Below are 16,683 nucleotides of genomic sequence, written 5' to 3' on the forward strand. Positions count from 1 at the left end.
GGGAAGGGCGTTGATCCCGAAGGTGAGGGGAACGGAGTATACGGCTATAGCCATTTCGGATCACGCTCCACACTGGGTGGACTTGAAGATAGGGGAGGAAACAGGAGGGTGCCCACCCTGGAGAATGGACATGGGACTAATGGCAGATGAGGGGGTGTGTCCAAGGGTGAGGGGGTGCATTGAAAAGTACTTGGAACTCAATGATAATGGGGAGGTCCAGGTGGGAGTGGTCTGGGAGGCGCTGAAGGCGGTGGTTAGAGGGGAGCTGATATCAATAAGGGCACATAAAGGGAAGCAGGAGAGTAAGGAATGGGAGCGGTTGCTGCAAGAACTTTTGAGGGTGGACAGACAATATGCGGAAGCACCGGAGGAGGGACTGTACAGGGAAAGGCAAAGGCTACATGTAGAATTTGACTTGCTGACTACGGGCACTGCAGAGGCACAATGGAAGAAGGCACAGGGTGTACAGTACGAATATGGGGAGAAGGCGAGCAGGTTGCTGGCACATCAATTGAGGAAAAGGGGAGCAGCGAGGGAAATAGGGGGAGTGAGGGATGAGGAAGGAGAGATGGAGGGGGGAGCAGAGAGAGTGAATGGAGTGTTCAAGACATTTTATAAAAAATTATATGAAGCTCAACCCCCGGATGGGAGGGAGAGAATGATGGGCTTCTTGGATCGGCTGGAATTTCCCAAGGTGGAAGAGCAGGAAAGGGTGGGACTGGGAGCACAGATCGAGGTAGAAGAAGTGGTGAAAGGAATTAGGAGCATGCAGGCGGGAAAGGCCCCGGGACCGGATGGATTCCCAGTCGAATTCTATAGAAAATATGTGGACTTGCTCGCCCCGGTATTGACGAGGACCTTTAATGAGGCAAAGGAAAGGGGATAACTGCCCCCGACTATGTCTGAAGCAACGATATCGCTTCTCTTAAAGAAGGAAAAGGACCCGCTACAACCAAGAGTGCCCCCTTAACAAGACAAATTGATGAATAGTTTCTGAATGAAATAAACTGGGATTTTACGGCCCCACCTGCGGCGGCAGTCAGCATGGGCAGGACCGGAAAATTTGGAGAGCATCCAAAGGTCCATTGACAATGTAGAGAAATAGAGGACCTACCGTTGAGGAAGGTAACAAGGGACTTTCGATACCTGGGGATCCAGATAGCCAAGAATTGGGGCACATTGCATAGGTTAAATTTAACGCGGTTGGTGGAACAGATGGAGGAGGATTTCAAGAGATGGGATATGGTATCCCTGTCACTGGCAGGGAGGGTGCAGGCGGTTAAGATGGTGGTCCTCCCGAGATTCCTCTTTGTGTTTCAGTGCCTCCCGGTGGTGATCACGAAGGCTTTTTTAAAAGGATTGAAAAGAGTATCATGGGTTTTGTGTGGGCTGGGAAGACCCCGAGAGTGAGGAAGGGATTCTTACAGCGTAGCAGGGATAGGGGGGGGGGGGCTGGCACTACCGAGCCTAAGTGAGTATTATTGGGCCGCTAATATTTCAATGGTGAGTAAGTGGATGGGAGAGGAGGAGGGAGCGGCGTGGAAGAGATTAGAGAGGGCGTCCTGTAGGGCGACTAGCCTACAGGCTATGGTGACAGCCCCATTGCCGTTCTCACTGAGGAACTACACCACAAGCCCGGTGGTGGTGGCTACACTGAAGATTTGGGGACAGTGGAGACGGCATAGGGGAAAGACTGGAGCCTTGGGGGGGGGGGGGGGGGTCCCCGATAAGAAACAACCATAGGTTTGCCCCGGGGGGAATGGATGGGGGATATGGAATGTGGGAAAGAGCAGGAATAACGCAACTGAAAGATCTGTTTGTGGATGGGAAGTTCGCGAGTCTGGGAGCGCTGACCGAGAAATATGGGTTGCCCCAAGGGAATGCATTCAGGTATATGCAACTGAGGGCTTTTGCGAGGCAACAGGTGAGGGAATTCCCGCAGCTCCCGACACAAGAGGTGCAGGACAGAGTGATCTCAAAGACATGGGTGGGGGATGGTAAGGTGTCAGATATATATAGGGAAATGAGGGACGAAGGGGAGACTATGGTAGATGAACTAAAAGGGAAATGGGAAGAAAAACTGGGGGAGGAGATCGAGGAGGGGCTGTGGGCAGATGCCCTAAGCAGGGTAAACTCGTCGTCCTCGTGTGCCAGGCTAAGCCTGATTCAGTTTAAGGTATTACACAGGGCGCATATGACTGGAGCACGGCTCAGTAAATTTTTTGGGGTGGAGGATAGGTGTGCGAGGTGCTCGAGAAGCCCAGCGAATCATACCCATATGTTTTGGTCATGCCCGGCACTACAGGGGTTTTGGATGGGGTTGACAAAGGTGCTTTCAAAAGTAGTGGGGGTCCGGGTCGAACCAAGCTGGGGGTTGGCTATATTTGGGGTTGCACAAGAGCCGGGAGTGCAGGAGGCGAGAGAGGCCGATGTTTTGGCCTTTGCGTCCCTAGTAGCCCGGCGCAGGATATTGTTAATGTGGAAAGAAGCCAAGCCCCCGGGGGTGGAGACCTGGATAAATGACATGGCAGGGTTTATAAAGCTAGAGCGGATTAAGTTCGTTCTAAGGGGGTCGGCTCAAGGGTTCACCAGGCGGTGGCAACCGTTCGTCGAATACCTCGCAGAAAGATAGATGGAATGGAAAAAAGAAGGCAGCAGCAGCAGCCCAGGATCGGTTGGGGGGGCGGGGGGAGCGGGGGGAGGAGGAACCAGAAGGACTCTCAGGGTTGTTAATATATACTGTATAATATGTATAGGTCTTTGCGACAGATAATTATATATTGGACTGTTCAATTATCTTTTTGGAGAGTGTTACTTGTGATAAGGCAGTTACCAATTGGGGTTAGTTTTCATTTTTGTTATTTATTATTTATTCATTTTTTGTTTATAAAATAGGTCATTGTTATTTGTGTTGTTATAATATTGTGTAAAGGATGCACAATGTTCTGTGTTGGTTGACCAAAAATTTTCAAAAAATATTTATATAAAAAAAAAAAGAAAATGTATCTGGAGAAATAGTTATGGGGAACAGGGAAATGGCAGAGGAGTTAAACAGATATTTTGCATCAGTCTTTACTGTGGAAGATACTTTGAACATCCCATTAATACCAAAGAAGACGGGAGGAATTAAACACCAACACCATCACTAGAGAAGTAATATTCGACAAACTAATGGGTCTTAAGGCAAATATGTACCCTAACCCTAATGGCTTGCATCCTAGGATCCTAAAAGAAGTAGCTACAGAAATAGTTGATGCATTGGTGGGAATTACCCCAAAATCCTTTGATTCTGGAGAAATACCGAAGGATTTGAAAACTGCCAATATGACACTGTAGTAACTATAGGCCGATTAGCCTAATCTCTATTGTTGGAAAAATGTTGCATGCAATTATTAAGGAAGTAATAGCACATATGGAAAATCATAATCTAATCGAGCAGAGTCAGCATGGATTCACAAAAGGGAAACCGTGACTGACTAATTTATTAGAGTGTTTTGAGGACGTCTCAACCAGAGTGGATAGAGGGGAACCAGTTGATGTGTTTTATTTGGACTTCCAGAAGGCATTTGACAAGGTACCTCACAAAAGTTAAATCAAAAGACTTAATCTTGGAGCTAGTATATTGGCATGGATAGTGAATTGGCTTACGGGCAAGAAACGGTGAGTGGGAATAAGAGGTTATTTTTTCAGGTTAGTGACCTGTAACGAGTGGGATTCCAGAGGGATCAGTGCTGGGACCGCAACTGTTTACAAGTATATGTTAATGACTTGGAGGAAGGAAGTGAATGTACTGTAGTCAAATTTGCAGACAACACAAATAGCTGGAAAGGCAAGTTGCGAAAGGGATACAAACAGTTTGCAAAGAGATATTAGTAGGTTACAGAGTGGACAAAAAGTTGGCAAATGGAGTATAATGTGGGAAAATATGAAGTTGTTAATTTTGGAAGGGAGAATAAAAGAACAGCATTATTTAAATGGGGAAAATCTTCAGAAAAATGCAGATGGGTGTACTTGCGCAGGAAACACAGAAAGCTAGCACACAGGTGTTGCAGGTAATCTGGAAGGCTTCTGAAATGTTGACCCTTATTTCAAGGGGGTTGGAGAATAAGAGTAGGGAGGTCTTGCTGCAATTGTGCAAGGTATTGGTGAGACCACATCATGTGATCACTTTTGGTCCCCTTATTTAAGGAAAGATATCATTTCATTGGAGGCGGTTCAGAGAAGGTTCACTCGGATGATTCCCGGTATGAAGGGATTATCTTAAAAGCAAACTGGTTGGGACTCAACTCATTGGAATTTAGATGAATGGCAGGTAATCTCATTCAATCATATAGGATTCTTAAGGGGTTTAACAGGGTAAATGCTGAGAGGATGTTTCCCTCATGGGGCCAGAGAGCATAGTCTCAGAGTAAAGGTGTGCCTGAGATGAGGAATATCTTCTGAGCGTTCTGAATCTTTGAAACTCCTTGCCACAGAGAGCTGTAGGGGCATAATCTTTGTGTATATTGAAGGCCGAGATAGATACTTGCTCAATAAGGGAATCAAGGATTATGGGGAAAGGGCAGGAAAGTGGATGTGAGGAATGTCGGATCAGCCATGATCTTATTGAATGGCGTAGCAGGCTCAAGGGGTCGAGCAGCTTAATCCTATTCCTGTCTCTTATGGTCTTATGGACAAAGAGGTAAAGTTTTCCTTTGCCACAGTCATAGGATGTCATTTGCGATTTTGATCAGAGCTGTTTGGCTACCGTGGCAGGGGTAGAAATCTAATTGGAGGGATTCAAACTTCAAAAGGTGGGAGTGGATTTGAGAGGCAATCTTGTTTTCAATGGAGAGGAGAGGGAGGTTGAAGAAGGAACAGTAGTTTGCAAGGATGGTGGGGCTAACGATTATTTTTTTTAATACAAACATTTTATTAATACATTTATGATTTTATAATAACAAAAGATACAAGTACAAATGGAAACATAGTTCAGCGCGTCTAAGGATTTTTTTTTTGAGGAGACGACAATGACGGGAAATTTAAAGGAGAGAGAAGCAATACCTGAAGAGAAGGAACCATTAACAATATTGGCTTACATGGTACCAGGTGATAAAGTTGGGTGTTCAGCAGCTTTGTGGGAATAGGATTGAAGGAGAAGGAGATGATGTCATGAACAAGATGAGCTTGGAGTGGGTAGAAGGGGATATCGGAGAGAAACTAGAGAGCGAGTTCAGGTCAGAGGAGCATGAGAGGAAGTTTTTTTTCAGGTGAACTAGTGGCAGGGCGGAGAACAGCAGATGCAGCTGATCAGGTGGGTTTGATCTTAATGACAAAGGTTGTCATGAGCACCTTATACTTATTGTTTGAGGCGAGGACAGAGGGGACAGGTAGAGGGGTTTAAGAAGATGGTTTGCAGTAGGTTACCTTCGCGTTCCAGGATTATCCTGGAGTCGTGAGTTTCAGCAGATGAGAGCAGGACCTGATAACATTTCAAGTCATCCAGTCAGATCTGGTTAAATAAAAAACACATGGAATTTTTATCATGGAAACATCTGATATTTCACAGATATAAAATTATTATTTTATATTTATATTTAAAGAGCCCAAGAGGTTCTTTAACAGTAGTAATAGCTTAGTATGCCTTTAAAAACCCAGTTACACCTCATTAGCAAGGCTTAACTTGTGTAGAGGTTTTTAACTGCGATATTACAGTGTAAAAGGGGAAATTCTTATCAGTATACGTACTTCTAATTGATGCTGTCTGAAAGGACTTCAACAACACACCCTATAGAAAGGCATAGAATCATTGACAGTGACTTTGCGACCTCCACATTTAATTCCTTATCTGTAGATTCCGGAAGTTGCTGTCCGTTTCTGAATGATGATGGCGTGCTCTGACAGTTTAACTGTCATTACTTTCACAAGATCTTGGCCAAAATGTTGGTGTTAGTGCTTAACTAGTTTATTATTTTTCAGTATAATTGACATTGCACTCCCATGGAGTTGTAATATTTAATTTTATAACTAAAAGGTTAAAACCCCTGCAGAAATCTATAATTTGAATTGGTCATGCTGCCTTCAAACTGCTGTTGTGTTCAATGCAGCATTTTCTAATTTTTTCCCCAGTGAATTGTGGTGTACATTTACAATTAGAGACTTGTCTGATTGTCTAACCTACAGCACTGGTTGCCATACCGACAGAATTGTCACTCTATTATCTTTGCCCGGATTTAATTTTGTAATTACATTTTTGTATAATGTTTCTTCTAACAAATATTTTACAAGTTATAAGCTGATAAATAATAAATTGCCTGGTTACTACAATTGACTATTATATTCTATAGGTGCTGTATAAGTTAGTTTGCTCAAATTATGGCAGCAACATGAATGTGTTTGATTGCAATGGTGGTGTCTTGAGCTGAGGCTCTTCATGAAACAGTTCAGTTTTCCTGATAAAAATTAAATATGCACAATGAAAAAAATATGTTTGTACTGAACAGAATAATGAAGAAACCAAAGAGAAGAAAAGAAGGCCTTCTGAATTTCGAGATGAAGACTATGATCGACGGTACAAGGAGCATAAGGATCATGGGCCTCATGATGGGCATCGTGAAAAGCGAGAAAAAGAAAGAAGAGAACCTGGTCAGAAAGCAGGGATTGAAGAAATGGAGAGGAAACACAGAGTGAGAAAAGACAAAGAAGATGGGAAAAAACAACGGCATAAAGATATTAAAGATTCTGCTGTGGAGTGGAAAGATAGAGAGTGGGAACACAAAGACAGAGAAAAACGAGATTGGGAAAGGAAAGAAGAGCCACAGCGAAAACATAAGCACAAAGTAAAGAAGGAAAGGGATGAAAAAGAACGACGAGGGGATTATACTGAGGTTAGTTTTTAAAAATTATATGTTTCCTGCATTGAGCCAATAATACATTCACTCTCTTATGTGTGGAAATCGTTATTGCATTAAAGGTCAAAACAAGTGATCCATGCTAGAGGCATTTCAAAAAATGTCCCGAGTGAATCTCTGACAGACACAAATTAGCCACTTTTCCACTGGTCATTCTCATTTTCAGGACGTTTTCACAGGTGATTTTCATTGCGGCTCTTTTCAAATTTTAATTGGCGGCCGTTTTAACATAAGTTGTAGGAAGTTAATTGGAATCTATCATCACAGATTTAGCACTTGGACCAATATCAGCTGGTCAAAGAGAGTCAGCATAGATTTAACAGTATTAGCTATGTCTGATTAATCCAATTGAATTTTTGAGGAGGTCTTTGGCATGGTGGGTGCAGGCGAGGTTCTCGGGATTTTTGGCTATCTGGACATTTGGAAGTGATGTTTCTCACAGATTTGAGTAGGACCTAGATTTTCATCATCCATATTAATAACTTGGATAAAAGATTAAAGTAATATTCATAGATTTGCAGGCAGATGGCACGGTAAGACCAGTGGATGGGGATAAGATGTTAAAAGCGATACAAGAAAATAAGAAATAGAAGCAGGAGTGAACCATATAACCAATCGAGACTGCTCTGCCATTCAGTTCAGTCATGGCTGATGTAAGCTTCAACTCCACTTTCCTGCTCACTCCCCACCTCCCTCGATTCTTTGGAGTAACCAATATCTATCTATCGCAACCTTAAATATATTCAGTGATTGAGCATGAACAACCTTCTGAAGTAAAGAATTCCAAAGATTCACAACCCTTTGAGTGAAGGAATTTCCCATCTTGGTCCTAAATGATCGGCCCCTTATCCCGACACTATGTCCCCAGCTAGGGAAAACAATCTCTTCGTATATATACCCTGTTGAGACCTACAGAATCTTATGTTTTATTGAGATTGTCTCACATTCTTCTAAACTCTAGAGAATATTGACCCAATTTATTCAGTCTCTCATCTTAGGGCTATCCTCTCATTCCAGGGACCAACCTTGTGAATCTCTGTTGTATTGCATCCAATGCAAGTATTGTTGCTACTTTTATTAACAAACCACAAGCTGCGAGTATGTTTCTTGTATTGACCAAATGACCACACAACCAGTAAGTTAGTTCAAAAAACAGTTTATTATTAAACTCACGACTTATCTCTATGTGCAATGATACATGCGGCTACGCATTAAACTACACCTATCAACTAAGATGACCTTTACTTAACTTCTGGATGACCGGCTCTGTGCAGGTAGATAAGATGTTTATCTGAATCCCCATGTGTGTCGGCTGGAAATCGTCAGGTTCGTCTCGGCTGTGGCTCGTCACTCTCAGGTAACGATTATGGGTCTTGAACTTGTCTGGTTGTTAAGCTGCAGTTCACGTGGGCACAGGCCGGTCCCAAAAGAGATCGATCCCTAGTAACGCAGTGCCTCTTATCCTTTTCCTATTTCGCGCCCTTTAGACGGGACTAACTCAGGATCCAATGAATCGATAGTGTCTTGATCACCCTAATCGATTCTGGCCAATTAGGGGTGGGTACCTCGATGGCTGGCGGGTCCTAGTTACCATTGTCCCAAGTATGAATGCCTTTCCAAATAAGGGAAAACGGCGCCGGGGAGTCTGCTACTGTTGTTATTCCTTGATTGGAGTCTATTGTCCTGGGGAAATCGGTGATTGACTTTTAACAGGTGCAGGTTTCAGTTTGGTCTGGTTTTCCTTTGCCCAATATGCAGGAGCTGTGTACTGTCTGTGTCCCAACTTGATCGCAATTCCCATTATCCTTTGCTGGTGGCCATTTTAGATGGCCACAGTATATTCTATATGGAGACCAAAGCTGCGCACAGTATACCAGGTCTCACCAAAGTCCTGTACGATTGTAGCACAATTTCTTTATTTTACTACAATTCCCTTGAAATAGAGGTCGATATGCTATTTCCTTCCTAATTGCTTGCTGTATCTTCATGCTGACTGTGTTTCAACCCCTTTGAACATTTAAAAAAAACAATTGTTTTGTAGGATGTGGATGTCGCAGGCAAGGCCAGTATTTGTTGCCTAATTGCCCTCGATTTGTGTGGCTTTCTTGGCCATTTCAGAGGGCAGTTAAGAGTCAACCACATTTCTGTCGGTCTGGATCTCACATAGGCCAGACCAGGTAAAGGCGGCAAATTTCCCTCTTTAAAAGACATTACTGAACCGGATGGGTTTTTACAACAATCAGCACCGGTTTCGTGGTCACTATTACTGAAAACTAGCTGTCCCCAGAGAATTAGCCTTGGCTTCTAGATTACCAGCCCAGTCACATTACCCCTATGTCATTACCTTGTGGGTGGAAGGCAGCACAGTGGTTAGTGCTGTTGCTTCACAGTGCCAGAGACCCGGGTTCGATTCCCGGCTTGGGTCACTATCTGTGCAGAGTATGCACGTTCTCCCGTGTCTGCGTGGGTTTCCTCTGGGTGCTCCGGTTTCCTCCCACAAGTCCGAAAGACTTGCTTGTTAGGTGAAATAGACATTCTGAATTCTCCCTCAGTGTCCCTGAGAAGGCGCTTTGATGTGACGACGGGGATTTTCACAGTAACTTTATTGCAGTGTTAATGTAAGCCTACTTGTGACATTAATAAAGATTATTATTATTATCACTGTCTCCCCAAATTTACAAGTTTCATGTCTTATAAATAACATTGCCCTCTTTTGTTCTTAGGACCAAACAAAGTGAATAAACTCACATTTTCCCAATTACACTCCATCTGCTATCTTGTTGCCCATTCACTTAACATGTCAATATCTCTTTGCAGTCTTTCTGTGTCTCATTCACAGCTTACATTCCTACTTTGCCGGCAAACTTAAATACATTGCTCTCTATCCCTCCATCTAATTCATTCATATAGATTGCAAATATCTGAGGCCCCAGCACTGATTTTTGTGGTACTCCAATAGTCACAACCTGCCAACTTGAAAATGCCCATTTCTGCTTATTCGGCTTCCTTCCATGAGCCAATCTTCTATACATGCTAATATATAAACCCCAGCTCCATGAGCCCTTACCTTGTGTATTAACCTTTTGCGTGGCATCTTATAGGACACCTTTTGTAAATCATGAGCAGACCAAGTGAGTGAGCTAAACTATTGCATCTGGAGTTCATCATGGGTAAATGCGAGGTCACGTACATTGGTTCTGAGAAAGAAAAATCAGGATATTTTCTTAATCGTAAGAGATTTAAAGCAATGGATGAGCAAAGGGATTTTGGTTCCCATGTTTACAAATCACTAAAATCTAGGGCACTCAACTTTGTAAACTTAATTTCACGAGCCTGGTGGGGAGGGTGAAGGAGGACTTCTTCCCTTGTCGCTGGCTGGTCGAGTGCAGGCAGTGAAAATGAACATTCTGCCATGGTTCTGTTTCTGTTCTAGTTACAGCCGGTCTTTTTGCCAAACTCATTCTAGAGAGGTGGACAGGCTGGTCTGTCGTTTATGTGGGCAGGGAAGGGGCCAAGATGAGGAAAACAATGCTCCAGAGGGGGCGGCAGTTGGGGGGGGAGGGGGGCCTTTCCGAACTTGTTACACCATTGCTGGATGGCGAATGCGGAGAAGGTGCAGGGTTGGAGTAGAGAGACGGCGGCTTTATGGATGCAGATGGAAATGGGTTCTTGCAAAGGGTTGGGGTTGTGGGCGCTGGCAACGGCACCGCTAGCACTTGCCCTGGGAAAGTACTCGGGCAGTCCTGTGGTGGTAGCCATGCTGAAGATTTGGGGGCAGTTCTGGAAGCACTTTAAGTTGAGGGCAGGCGCGAGGTTAATGCCAATAAGAGGGAACAATGGGTTTGAGCCAGGCAGGATGGATGTGAGGTTCTGGGGATGGTTGGAGAGAGGCTGAAAGAGATGAAGGATCTGTTTTTGGTTCGCAAGCTTGAAGAAGTTGGGCTCCAGTGTGAGGACGGCTTCAGGTATGTGCAGGTGCAGAATTTCGCAAGAAAGGTCTTTTCGAACTTTCCGGTGGCATTGCCCTCCTCGATGCTAGAGGAGGTGATGTTGGTGGGGGAGGGGGAGGGGGGGGGGGGGGGGGGAGGGGGGGGAGGGGGGGGGGGTTGTTTAGGCGATTTACGGTAGGATCATGGAGGAAAGTAAGGTGTCCATGGAGGTGATTAATGCTAAGTGGGAGGAAGAGTTGGAGATGGTATTGGTCGAGAAATTATGGTGCAAAGTGTTGCGAAGGGTCAATGCCTCGAACTCGTGCGCAAGGCTGGGGTTGATTCAATTAAGAGTGGTGTACAAGGTGCACTTAACGAAGGCAAGGATGAGCCAGTTGATTGATAGGGTGGAGGATAGCTGTGAGCAATGACTGAGGGGCCCAGCAAATCATGCTTGTTTGTTCGGGTCCTGCCCGAAATTGGAGAAATCTTGAAGATTGTTTTTCAGCACCATGTCTGAGGTTCTGCACGTGGATTTGGTGCGAGGTCCCGTGGAAGCCATATTTGGGGTGTCAGACCAGCCGGAGTGGCAGACGAGTGCGGGGCAGATGTCTTAGTCTTTGCATCGTTGATCGCTCGCAGACAGGATCTGTCGAGGTAGAGTTCAGTGGTTCTGCCCCGGTGTCTCAGTATGGCTGGGCAGTCTGATGGAGTTACTGTATTTGGAGAAGGTGAAATTTGCTCTGAGAGGGGCAGGTGAGGAGTTCCTCAAGAGATGGGGTTTGTTTCTCTTACACTTTGGGGATCTGGTTACCATCAATGGGTTTGGGGGAGGGGGGGATGGTGTTGGGGTTGAGTTTATTTGTTGTAAAAATGTTAAATATTGAAAGGAAAATTTAGTGCACAGGTATTAAAAGTAATTGACTAAGCTAATGAAATGTTGGTTGGCCTTTACGTCATTGGAGTTGGAAATTCAAAATTTAGGAAATAATGTCTCATTTGTACAGAGCCTTGGTCGGAATCCATTTGGAGTATCAGTTCTGAACAGATTTTCAGGAAGGACGTGCATTTTCACCAGATTAACATCGGGTGAAAAGATTAAACAATGAGGATACGTTGAAATCAATTTGATTTGTATTCCTTTGAGTTTAGAAAATTGAGGATTTATCTAATCGAAGTGTTTAACATGATAAAGGAATTTCATATGATCGAAATAAAGCATTTCCTTTGGTGCAGGAATCCAAACCAGTGGGTGTAATCTTAAAATTAGACATAGGCAATTTACAAGTGAAATCCAGATACATTTTTCACACAATGGGTATTGGAAATCTGAAACTTAGTTTACCAAAATCTTTGGACGCTGGGTCAAATGCAGTTTTTAGTTATTGAGATTTGTAGAAATCTATTGGTAGGGTTTTTGGAATAAAGGTGCAAAGATGTTGAGGTACAGATCATTGGGCTAGACAGCTGGTTTGTGATGCAGAACAAGGCCAGCAGCACGGGTTCAATTCCCAGTACCAGCTGAGAATTCTGAATTCCTCCTCAGTGTACCTGAACAGGCGCCGGAATGTGGCGACTAGGGGCTTTTCACAGTAACTTCATTGCAGTGTGAATGTTAGCCTACTTGAGACAATAAAAGATTATTTATTTTTATTTATTTATTTAAGTAAATTGCAGATTAGACCTAATATTTTACACTTATGTGTACATGTTCTGTTTTATTTTTACACTTTAAACAATATTCCCTCTCTTACATAGCGTTGCATAGAAATTAAGGTTGTTCAAACCACTCCTCCCACCCACTTCACCTAATCTTATCAACTCTGAGCACCATTTAATTTACCAGACATGGCTTACTTTTGATGTTACTTTTGTCGAACAGTTGGTAAGTACAAGACAAAAACAGTGTGCTTTATTACTTTAAAAGTCTGCTCAGAGGTTTAAGCAAATTTTTTGTTTTGTGTCTGGTATTTCTTCATTTCTAAAGATTTTCTAACATGCCTTCAGCATGGTTATTGCCAGGTGTAACCTGGTATGACCTTTCAAGATAGCTTTTCAAATCAATCAATCGAGCATATCGGCCGAGCGCAGCTGTTTCTGCTATAATAAAACATCGGATTGTAAAGTCACATTGTGTTGCACATGTTTTTACGTCTGCTGGTTGACATTTTGCTGTTCTCCATTTTGAAGGTATTTTGTGCATTTATAGAATAATGTGGTTAACACCTTTTCATTTGAGTAACACGTTTGTGGATTAGATTTATGGGGATAAAAAGGAAGCTTTAATCCTTGCACAAAATTTTCTTATCAAAATTTGATTTGCTTTAATGGATCATTCAAGCTCATGGATCACTTTTATATCCTCATAATGTGTTCAGTTGCTTTCTTTGCAGAAAAAGTATTGACGCTCAATGCTTCAAATTTTTTTTTTTTGTGGATTTAATGTTCAGGTTCAGGTTTCCCGGATTTAGCAGCCTTGGTAACTAAAAGAGAGGTGCAACCTGTCATATCTAGCAGGTAAATGCTTTTCCAGCGCTGCTAGATGTGGAGGAATATTTCACTCCATTTATCCCAACACACCATGACCCTCAAAGCAAATCTGCTGAATCTTTCCCTCTTGACAGGTGAATAGGTTCCCTATTCCTGCACTGAACCTGGTAATCTCTATCTCCTTGCCCATCCCACTACTACCGCTGCATTCTATCTCTACCCTTCTCTCCTTCCTGGTTTATCCAATTCCCTGTGGACTAATCTACCCCAGCCTTCAGTTTGTCCAGCTTCAACATTTTGGTATTTCCCAGCTGTTGACAGACACCCCTGCCATCCTGTAAATATTGGGGCCATAGGTGCTCTTTGGTTTCTTCCTGGCTAACCTAGCTGACAAAGAAACATAGAACATAGAACATTACAGCGCAGTACAGGCCCTTCGGCCCTCGATGTTGCGTCGACCTGTGAAACTACTCTAAAGCCCATCTACACTGTTCCCTTATTGTCCATATGTCTATCCAAGGACCATTTGAATGCCCTTAGTGTTGGCGAGTCCACTACTGTTGCAGACAGGGCATTCCACGCCCTTACTACTCTCTGAGTATAGAACCTACCTCTGACATCTGTCTTATGTCTATCTTCCCTCAATTTAAAGCTATGTCCCCTCGTGCTAGACATCACCATCCGAGGAAAAAGGCTCTCACTGTCCACCCTATCCAATCCTCTGATCATCTTGTATGCCTCAATTAAGTCACCTCTTAACCTTCTTCTCTCTAACGAAAGCAGCCTCAAGTCCCTCAGCCTTTCCTCATAAGATCTTCCCTCCATACCAGGCAACATTCTGGTAAATCTCCTCTGCACCCTTTCCAATGCTTCCACATCCTTCCTATAATGCGACGACCAGAATTGCACGCAATACTCCAAATGCGGCCGCCCATGTTTTGTACAGCTGCAACATGACCTCATGGCTCCGAAACTCAATCCCTCTACCAAACCTCTCTGTGTATGGACATAAATCTACTTTCTTGGCTTCTGGATTAATTATATAATATGCATTTGATCTATTGACGTCACCTCACTGTTATTTGACTTATAGGAACAAAGTGTCAAGAGAAAAAAAGAACGGAGATCTATCCAAGAAACTACAAGTGAAAGCAAACGGAAAGGGTAAGTTATGATGGTTCTGATCTAATTGATAATTTCACACTTCATCGCTACATGAATAAATGTATGCTTTGGCTCAGTGCCTTCATGATAAGAGTTTGTGGTTTGCTGGGGGCCTTAGTGATATTAAGAGCTTTGCATTCATTTGTGTAATCCTTGAATATGTGCTTGCTATTTATGTGCCTTTGAGACAAGATCTTGATGTATTTCTCAGCATTGAGAACTATTCTGTCCATTTACAATTTTCAGGTGACAAATGTGTTTCCATGGAGCCATTTTTAACATCAATTCCCTGTGGGAACCAATTTTGCAGGTCAATACCTGCATACTCACGTGGCATTCTTCAGTGATATTAATGAGGAATGTGATATGCAGTATGTGATCACATTTGACCGCCCCACTCTTTTCAGTTTGTCACCAAAGTGACATCGTACCAGCCTTTGAAAGACTTGTGGTCTGGATTCTTCCGCCCCGCCCGCCGCAGGATTGCCACGGGCGGGACGTGGACCAAGTAAAGGTCCATTGACCTCAGGTGGGAATTTCTGGTCGCCAGGCAGGTGCGGCCGGAGAATCCCACCCTGTGTGTTCAAGTTCGGAATTTTAAGTTTGCCTTTTGATAAATTTTAAAATCTCCTCTTGACCATTGGGAACATTTGACATAAGGATGCCAAATTGGCTTTGGCATAGAGATAATTGCTATTCTAGAGTCACTGCATGTGAAATAAAGAAGTGATTAAACACAATGAATACAGCAAAGGCCATGGGCCGAGACAACATTCAAGCTGTGAAGACTTGTGCTCCAGAACTAGTCGAGCATTTAGCTAAACTGTTTCAGCACAGCTACAACACTGGCATCTTTGTGACAACATGGAAAATTGCCCAGTTATGTGTTTTTCACAAAAAACAAGGCAAATCCAATCCAGCCAGTTCCTGCCCCATCACTCACAATTTCCAGCAAAGTGATGGAATGTGTTGTTAAGTTGACAATACTCTCAAATGGCACTTATTCAGCAATAAAATGCTCATAGATGCTTAATTTGGGTTCCAGGAAGGTCACTCTGCTCCGGATTGTCTTGTAGCCTTGGTCCACAAATGGCCAAAACAGCTGAATTTCAGATGCGAGGTTTGAGTGACTGTCCTTGGCATTTCGGCATCATTTGACTGAGAATGACATCGAGGGGCCTGAGCAAAATTGCAGTCAACGGGATTGCAGGGGGAAAATGGTACATTTGGGAAAGCTGTTCAGTTGGAGTCATAGCACAAAGGAAGATGGATGATGGAGGCCAATTGTTTCAGTCAGGGACATTGTTGCAGAGGTTTCATGGGAGAGTGTCAGCCCAGTCATCTTCTGTTCATAGAATCATAGTATCATAGAATGGTTACAGCACAGGAGAAGGCCATCTGGCCCATCGTGTTCCTGCCAGCTCTTTGTGAGAGCAGCTCAGATTGTCACACTTCACTGGCTTTTCCACCATAGACCTGCAGATCTTCTCTCTTCGATTAATTATCCAATTCCCTTTTCAAAGCCACAATTGAATCTTCCTTCTCCACAAACTCAGCCTGTGCATTTTCAGATTCTAACCTCATTTTCATCTACCTGCCGACTGCAGATGCACCTGTCCATGATTGTGGGCGCGATTTAACGGAACAATTTCTAAGTGTCATTTTGGGCGTGATTGGTGGGGTGTTTCTTGACAGCCGCGTTGGTGAGTTCATGGTCCATATTTAACGGAATTTAGTACCGAAAATGAGCCTCTACGAGTTTCTCTCCATTACTGGCTACCTCGCTGTCTCAGCTTCTTGCCTCTAACGGGTAGCTGCTTTTAAACGTTCTCTCACCACTCATTCCCAGTCGACATACAAGCATGGCAGCGCGCAGACCTGCTCCTCACTTTGGGGATGCCGATATGGACAGGCTTCTTGACACCGTGAACACAAGACGGAACATCCTGTTCATCCGAGGGGGTCGAAGGACCAGCAGCAGGGCCACCAATACCGCCTGAGAGGCAGTGGCAGCGGCTGTCAGAGCTGGTAGCATGACGAGGAGGACTATTGTCCAATGTAAGAAGAAGACAAATAACCTCCACCAAGCTGCATGGGTAAGTTAGAACCACTCTCCTAGCATCAGTTCTGCCTGCCACCCCCACAAATCACTGGCTGACACCCCACATCCGATATTTGTGCTTGTTCGTCATTACCCACCTGGGACCTAC

At 43.8% G+C, this 16,683-nt stretch overlaps 1 protein-coding gene across 7 annotated transcripts in view; it reads left to right on the top strand.

Annotated features, from left to right (window-relative positions):
* The window catches only part of dync2i1 (dynein 2 intermediate chain 1), a 175,381-nt gene that overhangs the window by 45,329 nt on the left and 113,369 nt on the right, over positions 1-16,683 (top strand). For all 7 annotated transcript variants that reach the window (XM_072508236.1, XM_072508237.1, XM_072508240.1 and 4 more), the window contains exons 5-6: positions 6,483-6,866; positions 14,403-14,473. In XM_072508236.1, coding sequence (XP_072364337.1) covers positions 6,483-6,866; positions 14,403-14,473 — 455 coding nt within the window. The remainder of the gene's footprint in view (positions 1-6,482; positions 6,867-14,402; positions 14,474-16,683) is intronic.

Source organism: Scyliorhinus torazame, chromosome 6 (assembly GCF_047496885.1).
Source record: "Scyliorhinus torazame isolate Kashiwa2021f chromosome 6, sScyTor2.1, whole genome shotgun sequence".
Lineage (NCBI taxonomy): Eukaryota > Metazoa > Chordata > Chondrichthyes > Carcharhiniformes > Scyliorhinidae > Scyliorhinus > Scyliorhinus torazame.